Source organism: Haemaphysalis longicornis, unplaced genomic scaffold, assembly GCF_048455015.1.
Source record: "Haemaphysalis longicornis isolate Haplotype H1 unplaced genomic scaffold, Haemaphysalis longicornis Haplotype H1 scaffold_1, whole genome shotgun sequence".
Lineage (NCBI taxonomy): Eukaryota > Metazoa > Arthropoda > Arachnida > Ixodida > Ixodidae > Haemaphysalis > Haemaphysalis longicornis.
Genome location: NW_027526203.1, coordinates 297,289,083 through 297,311,315, shown reverse-complemented (window position 1 = coordinate 297,311,315; position 22,233 = coordinate 297,289,083). Strand labels below are relative to the sequence as shown.

General features: G+C 44.5%; 1 protein-coding gene across 1 annotated transcript; it reads left to right on the top strand.

Moving 5' to 3' along the window:
• The first annotated feature begins 1,688 nt into the window (after nt 1-1,688).
• LOC144148714 (serine/threonine-protein kinase H1 homolog) lies at nt 1,689-21,071 on the top strand. Its single transcript, XM_077680236.1, has 5 exons — nt 1,689-2,753; nt 3,710-3,847; nt 10,037-10,178; nt 11,130-11,252; nt 20,477-21,071. Exons 1-4 carry the CDS (start codon nt 1,896-1,898, stop codon nt 11,168-11,170), a joined length of 1,179 nt encoding a protein of 392 aa, XP_077536362.1. The 5' UTR covers nt 1,689-1,895; the 3' UTR covers nt 11,171-11,252; nt 20,477-21,071.
• The last annotated feature ends 1,162 nt before the right edge of the window (nt 21,072-22,233 follow it).

The following is a 22,233-nucleotide window of genomic DNA, read 5'->3' as shown; positions in this document are numbered from 1 at the left end:
GTGGATGCTCCGCTGAGCGGCCCGTAAGAATGCACACTGTGGGCGCGCTTCGTGCCTTTTTCTCGCCGTATGTGCGCACGACAGGTGCAAACAAGAGTGGTATGCTGTAGTTCGGTTCCTCAACGTTCAATGTATAGCATGGAAGCGGCAGTTGGTGTTCATTACTACGCCAAAAAAGCGACGACTGATCGGGAATATCAGAATGGCCGTAATTGTGACAATGAACTTGTACGCTGTGGCTCTTAGCAAGCTCGATCTTTCCAGACTATGGCTTTGAGCCTGGAATAAAAGCATAAATACAAAAAAATCAGGAAGAGTCGATCTCTGAAATTCAGTTTACAACGGAATCTCAATCGCTTTCACTGGTAGCATGACGCATTCTTTCATTTGTGGGATGTCCTGAAATGGTAACACTACTTAACTGTCCCGAAATTCTTTCTAAGAGCTTACGATATTTTTTGTGCGTTCAAAAGGCAACATAAAATTACTGAATTTTGATCAGCGCAGAGATATAAATGCAACCGCTCTAACGGGGCTCTTAAATGAAATTTTAACGACTCTGAAGGAAGGTTCGATGAATAACGGTTTCGGAACTTATTTAGGGCTTTCGTCGCAAGTGAACTTGCTAATTGAATTGTCAACGAACGCAGTACAATCAAGATCTCGTGTTTAGCTAGGTCTTCGCAAAGTGACAAGCAGGTTTACAGTGTGCAAACCAAGCTTCTGGGACCTCACAGTGAGCACAAATTTTCTGTTACGGCTGTTCTGTTGACCATTTGCGTTCCTTTTAATATCGAACAGGTGCCTGCAACAGCGAGATGTGTTTGCATTCTTGCGTATAAGGTCGCTTAGGAACCCTAAAGATGGCAATAAATGAAGTTGCGCTGTTGCAGATGTAGTAAAACATTTCCTTTTTATTACTCGTTGTGAATCAGCGCAACGGGTTCCCGGTAACTGCTTTGATTTGTAAACTGAATATGGCCTTTGTCTTGGCATTTAATTCTTGAGGATTGGTTAAAAAATGAAATTCTGTGCATTTAGTTTTTTTTCGCGAAGGGGCGGGGGGGAAGGGGGGTGGGGGTCCAGCTAACGTTACAAGAGCAGCGAGAAGAGAACGCATGTAACGCGAAAAGCCAAACTATGGTTATCAGTATTACTTACAATCGAAACTACACTAGGCGTCGTGTTCTGTAGCGGTGAAAAAGCAGTACGTATTTTCAAAACTGATTAACCCCCCTTTGGTCCGGGATTGTCCAGGAATTGTGGCTCGCCTTTTTCAAAAGTGTATTGAAAGCAAGCATTCTGGGAAAAAAAACTTAAAAAAAGAACAGCGAATCATGGCACACACCCCTCACACATGTGGGCAACAACGTGTATTATATTACGCGTTTTCTCCTAAAGGAAGCGTTTATAGAGGAAATGCGCAAGCAGAGGTAACTATATGTCATTGCTTACTGCCAAACGAGCACACATATTGGTTGTTTTGTCGTGTGCAGCACGCGTCTTGCGCCGCACGCAACGTGGAAAAGCAGACGACGCGAGAGTGCCATCCACACTAGGAGCGGTTCGTCCCGCCGCCGCCAGGGGCCGACTGTGTTCGCGCTCGGGGCGAATAGTGCCTAGAATATTTTGCTCCGTGCCTAGAACTACAGTGGCTAGAATATTCTAGCCACTGTACTAGAACTATACTCCATGATTTCTACCTTGTGGTCACTAGCGCCGCCTTTTGTGAAGCTTTTCAAGGTTCAGAGACTCAGAGACTATCATCATCAACGCTGTATGGCTTTTTCGCGCCAAATCACAGTATCGTCTGCATCAGTGCATGTGAGCGGCATTACATGTAGCCTATAATATTATTTTATTGCTGGAGAATTTGCTCTCCGCACATGCTCTGAATGGGACACACACTATTTGGTGCTTTGTTTGAGATGGGCTGTCGCCTCACGAAGATCGAAGAAGGAGCAACTGTCTCGACTGGATCGGTGCAACTTGTGCTACGCCCACCTCACCAAATCCAACGGCGGAAGCGGCCAGTCGCGGAACCGGCGTCGTTTCGCTGCTGCAGTAGCCGCGTAGACGCGCGTGTTGTAGCGAAGTACGCCATCAAGGCGGTCATCGCCAAAGGCCGTTTCAGTCGGGTGTTGCGTGTCGAGAATAGGCTGTCAAAGCAGCCGTACGCCATCAAAGTGATCGAGGCGAAAGACGACTCGCACTTGGAGACTGAACTGTCCGTGTTGAGGCGCGTGCGGCATCCGAACGTGGTTCGTCTCGACGAGGTGTTCCGCGTCGGCTGCCGTGTTTACATGGTCATGGAATTGGCAACTGGCGGCAACCTGAAGGAGCGACTCGACATGCACGCTCCGTTCGCCGAGGTTGACGCGGCTCGTGTCATTCGCATGGTGACCTCCGGCTTGGCGCACCTGCATAGCCTGGGCATCGCGCACCGAAATCTCGAGCCGGAGAACCTGCTGTACGCGCACCCGGGTGCCGATGCGAAGGTGCTGATAGCCGACTTTGGGGCGGCCAGTGCGCCCTTGGCCAGCCCGGAGGCGTGCATGCACACGGCGTGCGGCAGCCTCTGCTACGCGGCTCCCGAGCTGCTGGCGGGCCGACCCTACACCCGTGCCGTCGACATGTGGGCCCTTGGCGTGGTCGCCTGCCTCCTGCTCGCGGGAACGCTGCCCTTCAGTGCCGACAGCGATGCTGCGCTGCTGCAGGCGATCCTCAAGACCCAGTTCGCTGCCACGAACCAGGCGAGTGGGGTATCTCTGCGAAATGAGCCCGGCTAGCAAGGATCAAGGAATCTGGCTGGTTCACAAGCCAGAGATTTGTCGATTATTATTTACATGTATACAAACAAACAACGAGTATGCCTGGCAGTTTTACAAAATGTTTTTTACGAAGCATATTTACAAAATGTTTGGTGAGCTCTTTACATGAAGAGATGAATGCTTTCAACGTCCCGAGGGTTCACAGCTTCTGCTTTGCACGCAAGAGACATTCGAACCACATTGCACTACAGTTGAACCTCTTTTTAATGAACACTGATATAGCAAATTATCGGCTATAGCGAACTAAATACAAACTTTGGTTGGTCATGCTTTATTTCAGTGACGCTTACTTTTTTATAACGAAAGCGAAACTGTGAGAGCCGCACGCCCTATCGGATATAACGGAAAAAAATTTGACCAGTAGGCTGAGTACTTGGAAAAACTTCCGGCGTCCGAAACTGCAGAAGTAGAAGATGCCCCTTTGTTCGTAGACACTGTGGAAAACTTCATCCTGCTCTGTGCTTTGAATGGCCACCAGAAAAAGATCACATCCTTCCTCGAAAAAGTAGGAATGCAGGCCTGTTTTGTCGAACGAACTTTGCTCTGTTTCAATTTCCCATTTCATGTTCTGGTTCATTGAGCCTGAAATGTCACAAGAAGAAAGATAAGGTTACCTAAGGTTCGAAGATTAAAATAATGCGTTTTTGTATCAGGGGTTTTTGTGGGAGACAGGTTACCGATTGGTTTGAACCGATTTTTAGCTCTACTGTTACAACGAATATTGATATAACAAGCTAAATTACTGTCCCGATACTAATGAGGTTCGACTGCACATGCAGTTTATTGAGCATGCCAATAAGAACCTGCAGATGCAATGAAAAATGAGGTTTGTGAGTATGCATTTAACAATGTAATATGTATGCCACCACACTATCCAGGCTTGGGAGCATGTCTCGGAGGAGGCCAAGAGTGCTGTTCACCAACTGCTGCAAATCAGCCCCGCACGCAGACTGAGCGCAGGTCAGCTGTTGCAACACCCCTGGCTCACAGCAACCAAAGCAGCCTGCCCAGCAGAAGTGAGTATGTTCTTGGGCAGGCATCTGCCCTTTGCTCACACTACTGTCACCCAAATCCACACATTAAAAAATGCCGGTGTTGTCTCATCATGTGCAGCCTCCCAAATTTTTTATAATATAGCGGGAGCGACGACCGATCGGCATGATATTATAGCTATGGTGGTCGCAAAACTTGAAGTTCAGAGCTGCCTTGTATGCTGTTCTGATATACTGCCTTCTGCAGTGCAGGTAGATTTCAGGTACGGCAGGCTGTACGATATCTGGCTAATGATCAGTGCCTGCATAGGTTTTGTCCTTTGTTTCATTCTCCCTCTTCCCCTGTACAGGCGATTTAGAATGTGGTCTGAATAGTGAAGGATTTCCGGTATTTTAGCGATTGTGCGATCGGCTCTGCCACTTCTGTGTACCATAGCAAGCATTCTTACATGACTGTTCTATGGGATCACATGCTGACCTACTTTTAGGTTGTTTTTTTTTTAATTGGCCGTGTGGCGCCATTCATAGTTTGCCAGACACAGCTTGCACTGGTGACATGGCGGCGAAAAATTCGAAAAGCGGTTTTAAAATTTGTGTAATTAGGCGCCATATACTCGGTTTTATTTCTTATTGGCGCACATTTTCGTTCGTTTCTGGAAATAATCCAGGCCTTCCTTGGTGTTTGAGAGCCTGGCATTCTTCTTTTGGCTCCCACTTTAGCTAGGTGACACAATGTTGGAGCCGGCTGTCGGAGAGGCGCTTTGGTGGTGGCGTAAGTTGCAAGCACGGTTGGCGTCTATGTCTGCTGAACATGAGACTACACACGGCGTGTAGAAAGAACATCACTGCGCAGGCGCAACACCTGCTCAAATCGTGTATCTTTTTTTGTCTCGGCTGTAGCATCATTGTCCTTCTTTCCACAATCTGCCGCTGCTCTGTACTCACGGCACACCCTCGTATCTGACTGCCTCAGTTATATTTCCAGTTAGCACCGATGACGTACTTCCATGGACGCTTGATGGGCATGGCTGATAGCGGACGGCTGGCAGGCCATGGCAAAATTGAAAAATGAGCCTCATTGTGCTATCGTGTTAATAAACAGCCCACACGACTGCACAGGAGAGTGGCGGATTATCTCCTGCAGTGATGCCTGTGGTTAAGATGACCTCAAGACCCAGGCCAATGCACTCCACAAACCTTTCACAGATGGTGCATGCCCAACTTCCCTCCACATTGTCCCTGTTCTCGTATCAGTACACCAGCCACACTCCACAATCTGTTCTACTTTTGCATATTGCAGTTTCACCCTGCCCCCCTCAACCATGGAAATAGTTCCCACCTACTGAAACCCCTTCTACCGAATCCAGAAGGATTTCATAAAATAGCCATTTAGTGACTCAAAAGTGGCCGAGCACAAGTAGTGTGAATGCTAGGTCCACACGTCTGCTTCACCTTCGATGTGTTTTGGCCTTGTGCTCCAATATCCTGGACCATATATGGTTCCACAAGGAAAAAAATACTCTTCACGGTGCCAATGAGGAACTTGCTTTAAGGCTCATTGTTTGTTGCTTGTGTTTATCCCCGTTTCTGCTGTCCTAATCATCCTACTACTATTATATGTGTTGTCCTTGTCAGCTTCATATGGCACTTCTTGGCAGAAAACTGTAAATGGTCTTCTGTTTGACAAGCACTTCTTCCTAGCATGAGCAGTGATAGCAATATGTTTTTGTTGATCTAGTAAACATAGTTACCAATACTCAAGTTGTAGCCACCATTACTTAATGAAAAGTAAATCCTCTTCAGTATCTCCAGCTAGTTACGGTGCTCTACCAAAACTTTATACAATTTGTATTGTAAGCACAAGTTTTGGACAAAGTTGATAGGTTAGTCAAGCCTGCCTGTTATGAATAAGGGCTGTGTGGCGGCCATAAGAAGCATTACAACAGTGAATCCTGGAGCTGTTATCTGTACACAAAAAACACTGTGTGCAGGGGCTAAATATATATTCACACCCTAAAGGTGTCCTCGTAAGTGGGGGCAAATTTATGCGTGCATCCTCAAAGGAGCATGAATTCTTCCATCTGGTGATGCTGATATTTGTGGGATACTGGAATATTTATCACTGCTGTCATTATCTCTATCTCTACCATCACCACTGCCATCATCAAATCAAATCAAATCATTTATATTCAGTATCACAATGACACTGAACGGAACACAGACAAAAAGCGACTAAGGCTTGACAAGGACTGCACCCCTTTAACAATATGCAGTGTCTAGAGTTACGTCCGACGTTACCCAAAATCGAAAACTAAAGTTACGTCTGACGGAACTTTAAACCAGCCTCCAGAGTTACGTCCGTGGAACCCAGAATTGAAAGCTAAAGTTACGTCCAGCGGAACTTCAGGCCAGTGTCCTGAGTTACGCCCAGCTTAACCTGTAAGTGATAGAAGTTATGTCCGATGTAAGTGAAAATTAAAGAAATATATGTACTTCGGACGTTCGCCAACCTCAAAAATCTTACGGTTCGTCGGAATAAAGTCCCTTCACCAATGAAAGGACTTTACGTCGGGCGTACCCGATGCCCAGAGGCTAAAGAAAGGCACGGCAGACTTAGCCGGTGGATGACTGCTTGTCGGATGTGCCCGCAGGTGTATCCTAAGGTTGTGCTATGTGGTTCCCTCTGGAAATACAAATCCGGTGCCACGGAAGAAGCGCCTCCCGTTTGATCTCATGCGATTTGCATCGGACGAGATGACCGCTGGGATATTGGTCGCTCAAGTGTTCATCTTGTTAAGCCTCTGTTCAGGATGCGATCCATTCTGGCTTCGTGGCGACAAGGTACCGCCTCGCGCTCGTGAACGGAATTCCTAGGTTCGAATTCCCCGGCCCCAGAACTTTCTTACCTTCCTTTTTTTTTTTTTTTTTTTGATACAATGACCATTGCTTGGATTTCTGCATCATGTTTAGAAGATGGGCTGCAGTGGTATGTATTGCGCTGCTTTCATTACACGAAGCACTGCAACGATCACTCGATTTTTGGAAGCTGATGTGGAGCGGTACCATTTAGCTTACGGTCCACATAGCGTAAAAAAAAAAACACGGTTTAAATTTCGAGAACTTAGGACAGGCTCACCACAAACTCGTTACGAAAGAGGAACGAAAGTTGAATTTGTTACAGTGCACACAGAGTGAATGTTTCACAGCTGTGGGTTGTCGATGAAACACTGTTTCGGCTGGTCAAGGAAGGACAGACTTGGTTAAAGGAACACAGACATAGATCACAAGCTACAGATGGGTCCTCTTTTTTTCGTGCCACGTGCGGGGGAAAACTTACGAATGGCGGCTGGCACCTCGGAAGGTTCTTATAAAAATGATAGAAAAATGCATAGCAATGGTCATTGTCTAAAAAAAAGGAAAGTAAACCAGAGTGATTCGACCCTAAGACTTGTGTTCACGAGTGCGAGGCGATTCCTCGCCGCCACGAAGCCAGGTGGGATGGCACCAACAGACGCCCAACAAGACAAACAATCGAGCGACCAAAGCAACCACATAGCACAACCTCAGGATACACCTGTGGGCGTGTCGGACGGGCCTGCACTGCCAGTCTGCCGTATCTTTCTTCAGCCTCTGGGCATCGAGTATGTCCGATGTAAAGTTTCTTCAACGAAGGGGGGACTTCATATGTACCGCAAGATTTTAGAGGCCGGCGTACGTCCGACGCATCTTTAACCACTGGGGTTGAGATACGTCTGGCGTACCTTTAATTTTCATTTCCATCGGACGTAACTCATGATCAATATCATTTACAGGTTAAGCCGGACGTAACTCTAGACACTGGCTTAAAGTTCCGTCGGACGTAACTTTAGTTTTCAATTCTGGGTTCTGTTGGACGTATTTCTAGACACTGCGTTAACAATAACATACAGTAAATATATATATTCGGACATATAGCAGCATGTGGTAAAAAAAAATCTATTGTACAGGTAAAAATTGCTAACAGTCTTCAAGTTTTATCTGTGCACCAAAATCAAGCGAGCAAAAGAAAAAATAACACATACAGGAAGCCACAATTTCACCAGAGCAAAACGCAATAACGTGGAAAAAATGCTGAGAAAAACACAGCCCCCCAAAAATGAGCTCTTTCCCAAAAGAAGAAATATGTTGCAGTGAAATACAGAGAAATGCAAAAATAAAGCAACACCGCTAGCGCAAGCGCGCGACAAATCATTTGGGCACCAAGAAAAAGCCCTTGTTGTACCCTGTTTATATTGCTACCGGTGTCTAAAGAGGGAACAGGTCAAGGCACAGCCTTCTTGATTGTCTACTCCTTCAAGGTAAAGGTATAAATGTGTAAGGGCTGAATTTTCTAATTGGCCGTCCAAGCTGAGGGAGAGAGAAAGCTTCAGTGAAAAACTGGAGAGGTTGTGTCCCATCACTGACAGGCTTGCTACTCCAGATGGGGGGAACAAAGTGAGGTGGGAGGTAGTGGAAAAAAAAGTAGGAGGCAGCAAGTATAAGGAACCGTATATGCATAGCGATGCAGTGGTAAACACAATGATGAAACAAACTAAACAACGCTACGCAAAACGTGACGTAACCAGAAATATAGGCGTCCATAACAGGACGTAAAAATGAAAGTAAAAAAAAAATCTCATTTAGCCGTGAGTCCACTAGAAAAGTCAACATATAGTTTTTGTCCTTTGTGCCGTGTCGTCATGATTGCCATACATCTCGCTTGCCAAATCCTTTATCAAACACGGGGGTTGCTTACCTAAATCCTTGATGCATAGCTGCACTAGCTGCATTTTCTATCTTCTCAAATTGAACCGTGCTTGTTAATTTCAAGGCTTTATTTAGTTAAACTGAATGATGACGTGGCTGGCAGGCAGGCAGCATGAATGCGAGGACGAGCCATCTGCAGCAGTTCTGTTCTTCTGCACTGTTAATTGATTGATTGATTGTAGGGTTAACGCGCCGACGCAACGCAGGCGATGAGGCGCGCCGTAGTGGAGGGCTCCGGATTAATTTTGACCACCTGGGTATCTTTAACGTGCGCCGAAATCTCGTACACACGGGCGTTTTTGCTTTTCGCCTCCATCAGAAAAGCGGCCGCCGCGGCCAGGAATCGAACCCGCGACCTCGTGCTCAGCAGCGCAACGCCTTAGCCACTGAGCCACCGCGGCGGGTTCTTCTGCACTGTTGAAGTGTCAGTGCTGGGGAAAGTACGTCTGGCTGTGTGCATGTCTCGTGCTAGCCAGTAAGCGCATGCAGCAACTTGCGCATGGGGGAAGTGTCGCATCCCCGTAGGCCTTCTAAGGTGTGCCACTGCCCTGCCAAAACATGGCTAAAATGATATTGCCGCGTTTTTCCTTCAAGACAGCTGTGTCGTCTTTGGTTACGTGACAATATGAGCGAATGTCAGGATGGCACTTGAAAATTCCGCGGACAAAGCCTGCATATTGGAAGCAGTGTTTGTACCAATGTATTCACATCATTTGCCTCTAAGCTAATGTGCGACAGTGGCTCGAGGAAGCTGTTTGCACCTTTAGTAGCAACACAAGGAAAGGCATTTGTGTGCGTCGAGTAGACCAAATCGCTCCTTTTTCACGCTTTCAGGCCCAGTGAGGCACCAGAAACACATTTCATTTCTGTTCATGCTAGTCATTATAAACCATGCAAGGTATGTGTGCGTTCAGTGCATGGATGTGCAAGGCCTCTGAATTAGAGGCTTTAGACTGCAGTTCTCTGAATAAATTTCTTTTACTCTATACAACCTTCATTTTGCATTTAGAGCTGCCCTATCAGGCTGCAAAAGGCCTGACAGCTTTCTGCAGTTTCTATGACCATTGCTAAGGTGCTTGTACAGCTACAAACATCAGACCAGACCACAAAGCTCGTGTACAGGGTGGATCTGTTTACTTCTATCATGAATTTTTCCATCCAGTAACGAAGGTTAGATATGATTTATTCTCGTACCACAGTGCCTGACTAGTTAAAACTGCACATTTCTTAGTCTCATGAGTAGAGATGAAGTTTCCCATTACTGCTTAATGAGCAACTCTAATTTGTTGGAGATTGTGAAGCGACAGCAAGGTGGCAAGACGAGCAGAGCAGAGTTACAGGTTTTGTAGGAGCTTGCCCGTTGCGAAAGAAGGCACCACGCCCAGAGTATTTTTTCTCTGCTTAGATAAAACCTGGTGTGTGTTGCAGGGCATCAAGAGCAACTGGTGTCGGCCCAGCAATGGTTTGTCAGGCTTCCAGCTGCAACCTGACCACCTGAATACAGCAGAGAAAGCCCCGCTCACTGCCTCACAGTCGGAGATCGAGGACAAAAGCCAAGTGACCACTTCAGGTGTGCAATGGGCAGGTTTCTGTCTAGTGCTCTTGTAGCTGACATTTTGTGCTCGTATTTTTTGGCCTTTTGAGACCGCAGAAGTTGTGAAACGCCCCCTGAAATTTATTTGTGCCCTTGTTATGTTGTTTTGCACCAAAGAGAAAATGGTAGCTGGGACCAGCTCCCGCTGGGAAATTAACCATAAACCAGCTGGGACCAGCTACCTTTTCTCTTGGGCACTATAGGGCTTTTTTTTTTTTTTCAAATTTGAGCTTAGCTATGTGAGAGTGCTGGCTTTGGGGGGGGGGGGGGGGGGGGGGGGGAGCGGGGTAGGATAAACATTGACACTGTCACTACCCACTTAAATTGTTCATCGGTGCCTGCTCGTAAAACATTTTCAAAAGTCGTAGCTCACCTAGTACTAGAGTGATTTTTGTGGTTGAATGAACGTTTTAGGCAGAATGTTTTAGTTAGTCCTTAATTTTTGCTATTGAGTCTCATGCATACCTCAGAATGGACTTGCATATCTAGCTGCTTGCGCAAAAACAACAAACTTGCGTGATTTTTCGGGCTTCATGTTAAACTGTTTTCAATGTTTCCTTCGTTTTATAAGACAAAGAAATTTGTAGAAAGATTCATGAAGCTTTTGGCAGTAATAGAAGAGATATCATGGTTAAAGTTTTTCAGGTAGCGGTGAATGCTGTTAAGTAAAAATAAAGTGAGTAGCCTTTCCCATGTCATTATAATTTAGCAAAACTGATTGTGTGTCTTTTCTTTGCAACTCCTTTTACTTCGTTCATGAGCTTCTACGCTGCTTGTGGAAAAAAACGGAATAGGAAAGTGTGAATGGTAGAATGTGCCTAATTGGAACGTAGTCCGGTGCTTCCATTATTGTCCTTTGTCTCTTCTGTCAGGTTCTTCAAAAATGCCACGGTGTATACCTGTAGCTCTGCTTCCTTATTGTTTCAGTTGCAGTGCAGAGCGGAAACCTGAACGGCCACTGTGCTTAGCAGCCCAAGAAGTGATTACAGTGCCAGACACAACAAGACGTGCAGACATGGTGCATCATTGAGAGCGCCTATTTCTGTCAAAGTAAGTGTGTAGAGAGCCATCAGAGTAATTACGGACTACTGACATTGTGTAAGCAGAGCATGCACGTGGCTCATGCACTTTGCTTCACACACATTCTTGCTCGTACTATGCTTGATCTCAAATGTCTTCACCCCGAGGGTGCACTTTTACCTCAGCTTCTCGGCGTGCTTTGGCAAGCAGGAAGAATCAAGGGAGCATAGCTGAGGCTACTGGAAATTTTCACTAAAATGAGTGGCAGTTTTACACTTGGCTGTAGTATGAAAGTGACAAGCCAACAAACACTTCATGCTGAATGTGGTCCTTCGTGGCAAGCTTTACTGCAGTTACCTATGCATGAAATTTCAGAGTGCCTTGGTTGAGAATTATTATTTCTTGCCTTCACTATGCAAGCTAACCTGGATTGTACACGGCCAACAGGTTTCTATTATTCGTGTTGTTTCCGAAATAGGTGGCTTCATGAAAAAAATAACAATAAAATGAATGAAGAAGTATGCAGTAACTTTAAACCGTTCGTACATGTTAGCTGCTGCCCGAATTTCTGCATTATTGCGGTCCAACGCAATATTTGGAAAATTATCTAATTTGTTCATCGGCAGCTTGTAGTTTGCGTGCCCATAGGAAGTTTGCAGAGTGCAGCTTAAAGATTGTTTTAGCTTTGAATGAGGTCATTGCGAAAAGTTGCATGATTTTTGTTAGTAAAATGCCACTTGTTCGAGAACACTCATCTCTTCCAATGCTCTGGTTGGCCACCTACCAAACTCCATCAAGTGCTGCAGTTGCTTGGTCCAAAGTATGGTCCAAAGTTAGCATCTCATTGCTTTTCACTTTGCACGTACCTAAATATTGCCCAAAATGATGGTAATTATATGGTTTAAACCGTAAGTTAGAAATTTTTGCATGTGCTCTCTCATAATTCCAGCATCGAAGTGTTCAGATAGGGAACGCCTCCCTCTAACATAATTTGCAAGCTTGCAGTTTAACGGAAAAATGTCACGAAAGTATCAGAAATGAGATTGCAATCACATTACCTTGCAAAAATAGCCAAATGACCTAAAGGCAGCCTCCAAGGAGAACTGAGTTCCTGCAAAGGCAACAAATGAAAAAAGTGGAAGCAGTGTATAGAGCACCCTTATGTCCAGGTTTACAAAGGGAAAAAGGGTTGACAAGTCAGTGTTCATTTAGGCAATATGGTATACAATGCTAGAATCATTGAAAAGTTTGTTTTGAAGGCAAAGAGTGATCAACTTTGTAATGGCACGCAACTGTGTTTCATGTGAGAATTATGTGGGCAGATACGTATCCGACTTCTGCCGAGTAACTAGGAATATTCGATGGGAGTGGCATTTTAAAGGCTAAAAATTTTCATAGCAGTTATTTGTGGTATGGGTAATTTGTAACGTGTATAAAAATGTGTTCTGGGAAGAGAACATTTCCCACTCCTGGTAGTTGCACGTGTAATTGGATCGTAATCCCATGACTTATTTTAAGGAGGAGTCCGAGTAGTATAGAAGCTGGATTGGAACTGTGCTTTTTGTAGACATCTTGAGGGGCATTGGGGGTGGGAGTCTTTTCTCAACCCTACTCTTGACGAAGCCATGGCCTGTAACATGCCTATAGCCGTTATAGAAATTACATTACACTCACACTCTGCATTTTGAGCATGAAGGCTCTTTCAGATCTGTTGTTGCAACTGCCCCCTTTGAAGGGGCCATGCAGACAAAATGAAATTTTGGTTCATTCGAAAGATTGCCTTGCTAGAATCATACCGACACCACTTTTAACACAAACTTCAGTCAAATAAGCTATATAATTAAGCAAAAAGAGGGTGGCCATGCGACCCACTAGCTTATATCCCGCACTAGAACCTGTGATGTATTATGGGCAGCTGTGTGATTGGCTGCGGCTGGCAAAATCCAACGCAAATTAAGCAAGGGTTAAAAGTTTGCTGAACGAGCTGTTTGCGCTTAAATTTAATGCATATTCTTTTTTTAGTGGTAAGAATGGTGGGCTAAATAATGGAAGTTATGAACGCACACGTAAACATAGAAGCACCAGTGTGTGCTGTGCGCATTATACTGGCTATTCGCCCCGAGATCACATTCAGCCCCTGGCGGCGGAGGGACGAACCGCTCCTAGTTGTGGGTGCCGCTCTAGCGTTGGCTGTTTGTTCACATTGCGCATGGCGCAAGACGCATGCTGCACACGATAAAAAATGAATATGCACACTGGTCTGGCAGTAAGCAATGGCATAGTTACCACTGCTTGCAGATTTTGTCTAGCAATGCAATAATCACTGGTCGTTGCGGGATAACACGCTAGTTTAGTTCCACAAAACATCATCGCCGAGGCCGCCACTTGAGCGTGAAACTTTAAAAACATTGTTTCGATTGCACTTTTCTTACTGATGAGTGAAGTCACCTGCCGTTTTGGGAACGTCAAAGGATGCTTTGTTGAGGGTGGCGGGGTGGTTATTTATAAACATAATTTAACTACACGAAACAGGCATGATATGACAAATCAAATCAGTTTATTTTCCACAAGTGGATGGTTCCTCGGGTAGAAGCCACTTTTGCAGCTTGACAAAGCCCGAGGAACCGGTACACCGGTCAACAGTATGCAATCGGTTTGCATGTTACGCAGAAACAAGACAAAATACATTCCATAACAAAAAAAAATCGCCATGTGTTCTATGTTTGCAAAAATAAAAATAACAAATAGTGCAATTCGTTCATCTTTTGTTGAGTATTGCATATAAAATTTCATTTGCTCACATAAATACATATGTATAGACACACATCAAATATGCACATACGGCAACAAGCAAAACATAGAAAGTAAGGAATATATAAACAGCAAGTACCGTAATGTGAGAGTCAAAGATGAAAGGAAGATAAAACACAAATAATACTTCTATTTTAACAGAATTGTGCACTGTATAAAAATACACTTTGCACGCGTAGGATAAGGATAGTAATTATTCACATTATAATTACCCCTTGTTCAGACTCTCGAAAAATGGAAGATGTTAATTGGAAAAAGTAATCATACCTGTAACTAGGCTAAATGATTTCGCAGGTCTTAGCGAGTCATTCTGACTGTGATTTTGTGCTGATCCAGCAATGTTGGAATGTTGTATGATAATGACTGTAGTTTATAGTTTGTGCGAAATAAAGGGACAGCCCATAAATTTGGATTTCGTGTATTAACATCAGTGCAATGACTTTTCAATCAGTGCATTCACTGATCATCTATCTCCAACGAGTCATCTCTAACGATTGAGTGATCACCTCCCCCTCTCCTCCCTTCTTAACCTTCCCCAACTATGGCCATGTAGCCTCCCCCATCTTAATAAACATCATTCAATTCAATCCAGCCAAGTGTTTTAGGAAGTTTGCAATAACAGGTGAAGCGTAATACATTGTATCAAATAGCCGGAATTTGTACGTTATCAAAACGAATAATATTGTACTTAACAAACGCATCTTTTGTTGTTTGCATCTGTCAATGTTATCTATGAGACGAATATGTAATTTTCTTTTGAAGGACAGTAAGTCTATTTATGTTGGATGTGGTTGTTGTACCCATAGTAGGCTGCAGTTTGTCAAATGTGAATGAAATGAGGCATAGTATATCTGTAGTTTTTCTTTTATTATATATATCTGTAGTATATCTGTAGACCCGTGCATCCCCGTATATTTGCCACAGAATTGTCAAATTACACTGTGTCCTTTTAGAAAGAAGAGAAACAAGCAAACAATTATTCTGCATATGACTCTGGTGCTGTCACCCATGCATTAACAGGGACGTATTTTACACACAGAGAGAGCCTATTTTAGCGAATTTTACCCCTTCCTTTTCAAAACTATAGGCATGTGCGAATAGTGATTTTTCACTTCGAAGCGAACACGAATTGAACAGTTACCTCGTTCGAATAATTTTGAATCGAAGCGAAGTGAACCTGGGGCGCCAAGTACCGGAGAGAAAATGCCGAATTAACTGCATAATCTTGTTACAGTAATCTTTGCTAACTCTCTTATCAACCATATGGTTCCTATAAAAGTGGGACAATCATAAATATACATCAGGCTTTTCATTTTCAAATTTATTTGTACGAAAGTTGAAGTGAAAGTCGGGAAACCACTTAAAGTGTACGTGTAGCCTGTTTTTCTAGCACATGTTGCCAGAAAGACTAACACTAACTGACGAACGTTAGGGCCGTGATAGGGTGGCATGGTCATAGTCTCCTAAATATGCCTCATGTTAGGAAACTCTATGGGCATGGTTAGGGCAGTTAAGTTACGGTATGGCGTTCGATCATTCCTCCGGTGCTCGTACCCCGGAGTGTGCGTGTTGTGCTAATGACTTCACCGACCCGCAGTGGTGACATTGGCTCAGCATTCGCATTTGTTCAGTTCGGCTACGCTTCGCGCGCAGTATGATACCCACTTCAAACAGAGCCACTTTGAAGAGCCCAGAAATTTATTTAGCATCTTGAAATAAACGAATCCACAATCTGCGTGTGTCAGAACCAGCGACTGAGACTTGAGGGCAGGCCTGTTGCCAGTCTTCTGCTGCTTTTCCCAAGGCTGTCCCGGTGAAATCGATGGAAGGTGGCGGAAGTTATTTCACAAATGAATATGACATTTTTTCTGTGGTCGTGTATCGCGTCAAATTCGTTGGTTTTATTTCTTTGATGTGTGAACACTGACTTTGAAATACTTCGAAAATATTCGAACTTTTTGAATAGTCTTATTCCATTAAAAAGTCGAATCGAATATCGCTTCGATATTCGAAAGTTTCAAATATTCGCACACCACTACAAAAATACCATTTTTGGACAGTCATTGCTGAAACAGTGCGACATTCTTGCTGATTGTTATGTATAATTGAAAGCATGTTTTTCTGGATGTGCAAGAGTACTTCAGGCGGATCTCTCGGTAAAATTAAGCAGTTGTGAGTTTGCGTCTGTCCTGTTGCTTTTTGCATCTCATTTTCATGTATCCCATTTTCAAACCACGACATGAATCACTTCGCCAAGAAACATGGTTTCCTCAGCATAACCGAACACCTAATATATAGTCAGGTCTTAACTCCTTAGATGGGCCTAAGATTAAAGAAGGAGTAAAGATTGCGTAATTTTCTACAGCATGTACTTTGTTGCGCGCATGTGGGCAGGGTGTGTCTCACGACCCGCTGGATTTATTTTTATTTTTCTGACAATGCTGGCTTTAAATGCCATTTTGAAAAAGGTGAGCCACACTTCCTGGATAATCTCAGCCCAAAAGGGGGCTGGTCAGTTTTTGAAATACTGGTGTTTGCTTGTTGGAGTACTGCTTTTTTCACCGTTATGGAACACGATGCCTAGTGTACTTCAAACAGCAAGTAATACTGATCGCCAACGTTTGGCTTTTCGCTTAACATGCATTCTCTTCGTGCGGGATTTGTGACGTTGGCAGAAACTTGAAGCAAAGAAAAGCGCACAAAACTTTTAACCGTGCCTCTTTTAGCCAACCTCAAGAATTGAATGCCAATGCAAAAGCAAGTTTCAGTGGACAAGACAGCACAGTTACCAGGAAACCGTTGTGTTATTTCGTAACGGGAAAAATAGGGAGGAACATTTTACCACACCTGTAACTGGACAACTTCATTTGCCATCTTTATAGTTTTGTGATTGACTGTTGCGTAACTGTCTTCGTAAGCAACATTAAGCGAGATTTCAAACACATCTCACTGTTCTAGGCACCTGTTAGGTTTAGAAAAGAACCTGAATGGTCAACAGTGCAGCTTTAATAGAAAATTTTTACTCACTGTGTTAATAGTGGGGTTCAGTGCACCGAAGCTACACTTGGGCTATGAGGTGCACCGTAGTGGAGGGCCCCGGATTAATTTTGACCACCTGGGGGCCTTTAACGTGCACCGAAATCTTGACACACAGGCGTTAACACTTTTCGCCTCCACCTTAAAAGCAGCCACTGCGGCCAGGAGCAGACCCGCATCCTTGGGCTCAGCAGCACAATGCCATAGCCACTGAGCCACCGCGGCAGGTAATTTGTGCTCACTGTAAGGTCCGAGGAGCTTGGTTTACACACTATAACCCTGCTAGTCACTTTGCAAAAATCTGGCCAAACATTAGATGATTGTACGGTACGCTTTAGTAATTTAATTTGCAATCTCACTTGCACTGAAAGCCTTAAATAACTGACCTGACACCGTTATTCATCAAAGTCGCTAAAATTTTACTTAGGTAAAGCAGCGCATAGAAGACCAATTTGAACATTCGCATTGATTCTCTGCTCTGGTTAAAATTCAGAAATTATATGTTGCCTTCCGAAGGCAAAATATATATATCCATTGTCATTATTTCGGCCATTCAGCGATTCCTGATGGGCGCCACTATTCCAGTGTAATAATGAAAGCTTATCGTTGCTTCCATACAATACATTGAACATTGAGGAACCGAATTACAGCCTATACTCTTGTCTGCGCCTTTCATGCACACATACAGAGCGAAAAAGATACGAAGCGCGCCGACAGTGTGCATTCGTCCGCTACCACTCAGCGGACCATCCACTCTAGCAGTGCGACGCTGTCGCCACGATCTCGCGGTGAATAGCTGCACAGCCATCGGGCGCGTTGAGCTTACACTGGCCGACTGGCATAAGCGATATTGTCTTCTGTGATTCTGTTTGTCGAGCTTGCCCAGTGTTTCACGAAACAAGTGCTATCAACCGTAACGAACATTACCCAGGCATAAATCCAGCCAAAAAAATTGGCTCCAATCTATGCTGTGAAGGTGGTTGGAAAGCAAAGCGTTAAACGACACTCACAACAATTGCCCATGCGACGTCACTTGAATTCACACACGTGGCTCTACAAAGAGTGAAACCAGAGATTCTGCCAGCCGTTACATGGAATTCGCGGGGGCGGCGTGCCGAACACAGCAGCAGGGTCGGCCCCGGCTAGGCTAGAGTGGCGGACGACGCCGCTGTATCCCGGCCGTGAGTCGGGAGAGAGAAAACGGAGAAGAGCGTCTTTCGAAGGGCAAGACAGCGGAACCTAGCCATCCTGATGTGCTAGCTTGGGGCTACACCACCGCGCGACACAAGCGCAGACACCGAAACGATTCGGCGTGTGAGCTTGTGAGCCCTTTTATACCGATTTAAACTAGTTAGTTTAGTAAGTTTGAGAATTGCGAGAAAGCTGAGGGAACTTTTATAATCGCTATTTATCAGAACCAGTTGCTACTTTCGCCTTTTGTAATACCTCTTAAAACACAACCGAATTGGCATTCACCAATTTAGAAAACGGAGTCCCATTCGTGGCAAGCAGTGCGCAATGGGTAGCATTTCTCTAGCGTCAGGTGTCTGTATGTGGTTTGTACAATTTGTTTTCCCGCCCTGCAAACCAATCCTGTCGGGTGCGAGTTACCCTGGAGGTGCTGTCAAATAAGTTAATCAAGCCGTGCGAAGGCATCGCGCAATGAACATGAAGCTGCACCAAAACAGGCCCAAAACAACCGTCGCTGAAGCAGACGACAAAGCCGTACCACCGACGCCGCCACCGGTGAGCAGGCATTTCTGCGCGGGGAACGCTGGGTAAATTTGCCGTGCCATCTGTAGTGTGCTCCATGAGTGAAACCCTCCGCCCATGCCACTGCCTCTGATGCGTTGGGAGTTTGTTGTCCGGCATGCCACGAAAGAACCGTTGGCTGGTAGAGCTAGAGAGCTTTGCTTTAAAACAAAGTGAGAGTGGACAGTGGTCCCAAGTGGTGTGGTGGCAATGTCTTGGAGGACTGACAGCAAATAAGGCATTCATTCCTTTGTTCGCTGCAGCCGTAGTCCGCGTACTTGCATTAGCTTCGGTACTTGTCCTGGATACGTCATCACAGATATCACGAAACACACGATTCATTAGGAGAATGAAAATTATGACCAAATATTTAAATAAAACAAACTTGTATTTTGTCTGCATGGCCCCTTTAATCAGTAGCCCAGTAATGCTTATACAGAGTAATACCTCATTACATGAGACACTCAAGGGACCCCAGAAACATGTCTCTTGTAACCAAGGTCTCTTGTATGCGACGTTGCTAACATGGTGAACATTGAAAAAACCAACCAAACTGTTTTCATTCTAATTTCTCTCATAACCAAGCGTCTCTTGTAACAGTGTCTCTAGTAATGAGATTTTACTGTTGTATTATGTAGTTGCTCTTAAAATTGAGAGATTTGACGTACCACTACATTTTGTAGTTATGGCACCTTAGGGTGCAGCCTGCATCACTTTATCAACCTTGTGCAAACTTACAAGAAAGCTAAATTTGAGTGCAGCTGTTGAGATACTTATTGCAATGATATATTTCTTCAAAACATCCCGGAACCAACAGCAATTACAATGGAAATCAGTACGCGTTGTTGCATAGTCTTTTCTGACATGCCATATTGAACTGATGAGTTCCTAACCTGCTGGGCAACTATGGCGCTCACTCGCTAAAATAGCATCTATGCTTCTTTTGCGACGGGCATAGTAGGCCACTTGCACAGATGAGTGGCTCCGTGTTGTCATAACAAGAAAACTCGACAGCTTTCACGGCACATTGGTCAAGCAGTTGGCACTACGATAGCATCATCAGGAAGGGAGTGAAGCAATAACCTTATTATACTCGTCCACTTTCCTGTTCACTCTCCCACTATTTTCTCCTTTGCTCGCCTTCTCACACTACCACTGTACTCTTTTCCTTTGCTTTTCTCTCCGTGCCTCTGTTGCTATTCCCTGTACTTTCATCCTTCACTGTGCTCCGCGTCCAGCCGACACTGCGTAAGCCAGGGAGGCATGCCAGAGAGCTGCAGTCCGCAATGTCTCTTGTTTTGCCTATGAATGGCCTGCACAAAATGGCAGGATTTAAGGCACTTGAGTGCAAGGATTTCACTAGCACTAGTATTAGGGAGTTTTAGCTGACCGTTTTTCACACTTCGCTCCGCTCCGATAGCAAGCGCGAGCGCCACTGCGCATGCGTGGTGCGCTCGGCGGCGAACGGCATTGGCTCCGGTTGTGCTGAGCCGCTACCGGAGCGGACCGTCAAAAATGGTCAGCTAAAACTCTCTAAGTGCTACGGCGCCAGGCAGCGTGGAGCATGCAGCAACCAACAGTGTGCAACGTCTGAGGCTGTTTGCTAAGCACTGCCCTGTCCTTCTGAATTTTATGCATTTGTTGCCTCATTTCAGCAACACAAGACAATGCACCCAGGGAGCAGCGTATTCGTGACGAACCCTTGGACGTTCAGAGTGAACGACTGAAGAAGGACTTTTCATGGGCTATATTTGACAATGACTGGCCCTGGACATGCACCGTCGACATGTGCAAACTCACTGCCATAATGTAGCAGCCTCTGAGGAGACTGCTATTATCTGTTTGTTGGGGCAGCGCATTTTTTGACACCCTATACTTCTATATTCTATATTACTTTGTTACATTCTTTATATGTTTACATATGAAATTAATTCACCCTGTTTGCCCTTTTGGCAGGAAGAACATTTTATAGCATATTTTATCGGGGACGCAATGTATGCCTTATTGCATCCTTTTGCCTGCGAGGTTGCCTTACGGCATCCTTTTGCAGGAAGAGAATCTCGTAGCTATATTTGACAAGGCTCTGGCCACTACATTTTTTAGCAACCTCAGGTTTTTTCAGGCATATTACTGTTATTTTACAAATCAGCATTGGAGGAAATCTGCTTTCATTTTAATAATTCAATGAAATGTTTTTCTGTGGAGCATGTAAAAAATGTAAAAATAAATAAAGATATTTATTTTATTGTATAGGTGAGCATTGTTTGCCTTGTGTACGGTGCGAAATTCTATACTGCATATGCAAACATAAGCAACTTTGTGGCTTGTAGGTCACTGCAAGTGGGTTACGTTGGCTTTAATTTTGTGGCTTTACCTGCCTTGGACAGTGTGTGGCCTAAGCCGAGACATTGTGCGTTAAGGGCAGGGCATAGTACAAATGTCAACAGTTGCAACTTCGGGTTGCATGCCTTAATTCTTTAGAGCTTAGGAGAAATTACTACTGTATCAATGAAGAATCTTTGGAAATTTTAACAAGGGGTGTTTCTTCTTCCTGAAAGAAAACTGGTAATTTTTTAGCTTAACTTGGAATGGGCAATTTAAACAATACTAGCAGCAAAACAAAACAAAGAAATGCATTGTTTTCCTTTACTGTTGGTATTGCCAAACAGTATACCTTTTGACCTGGCTATATTGAGTTAAAATTGGATGGGGAAATTATTTGATATAGCACAATTCAGTGTGAAGTTTCGATAATGTAAGCCTTGATATAAACACCCACTTTCCCCAATATTTCAGCAAAATTCCAAGGACAGCGAAGGAAAAACATAGCAAAGAAAGACAACTTGCTCAGATTCTGATCAAATTATGCCCCAAACGCACAGCCAACATTGCTCCCAGTATAGAGGGTGGGGAATTTAGCCTTGCTTGGAAATTCTGTGTGCCATATGTAGCAGAAAAGGTGAATGACTATTGGGAGTATCAAACACGGAGCATCATTCGCTAAGGCCACTGGAGAAACGAAAAAGCTTGTACCACACTAGATGAGGGAGGTTCAGGGTTGGGGGGGGGGGGTGTGGAAAGATTGTGGCCAAGTGTAAATGGAAACAGTGGAGCGAGGTTATAAGAAAGCGAAGTAACTCTCGGCAACCACTTGCAGAAGGAGCACTGGAGAACAAAATTTAAAGGCTTAAGTCTTGGTGTGTCTGTCAGTTTTTTTCCTCATTTCCATCACTGTTCATTCAGGTTCAGCGAAGTAGCCTGCTGTCAACAGCCCCATCTGGCACAATTATGAAAGCTACACTGCCAGTGTAATGTGCCTACTGAGCTTCACTTGCTTGAGATTATCTGCACAGCACCAACACTTCTGCTTGGGAAACTGGCCTTCAAGAAGTGTGCTCCACTGTTTGATGTT

What these genes read in the sequence shown, in the direction of transcription:
- LOC144148714 (XM_077680236.1), top strand. Translation starts at nt 1,896, where the DNA reads ATGGGACACACACTATTTGGTGCTTTGTTTGAGATGGGCTGTCGCCTC. An exon ending in AAGCAGCCTGCCCAGCAGAA is followed by an intron (nt 3,848 to 10,036) that starts GTGAGTATGTTC and finishes TGTGTGTTGCAG; the next exon opens with GGCATCAAGAGCAACTGGTG. An exon ending in AAGCCAAGTGACCACTTCAG is followed by an intron (nt 10,179 to 11,129) that starts GTGTGCAATGGG and finishes TTATTGTTTCAG; the next exon opens with TTGCAGTGCAGAGCGGAAAC.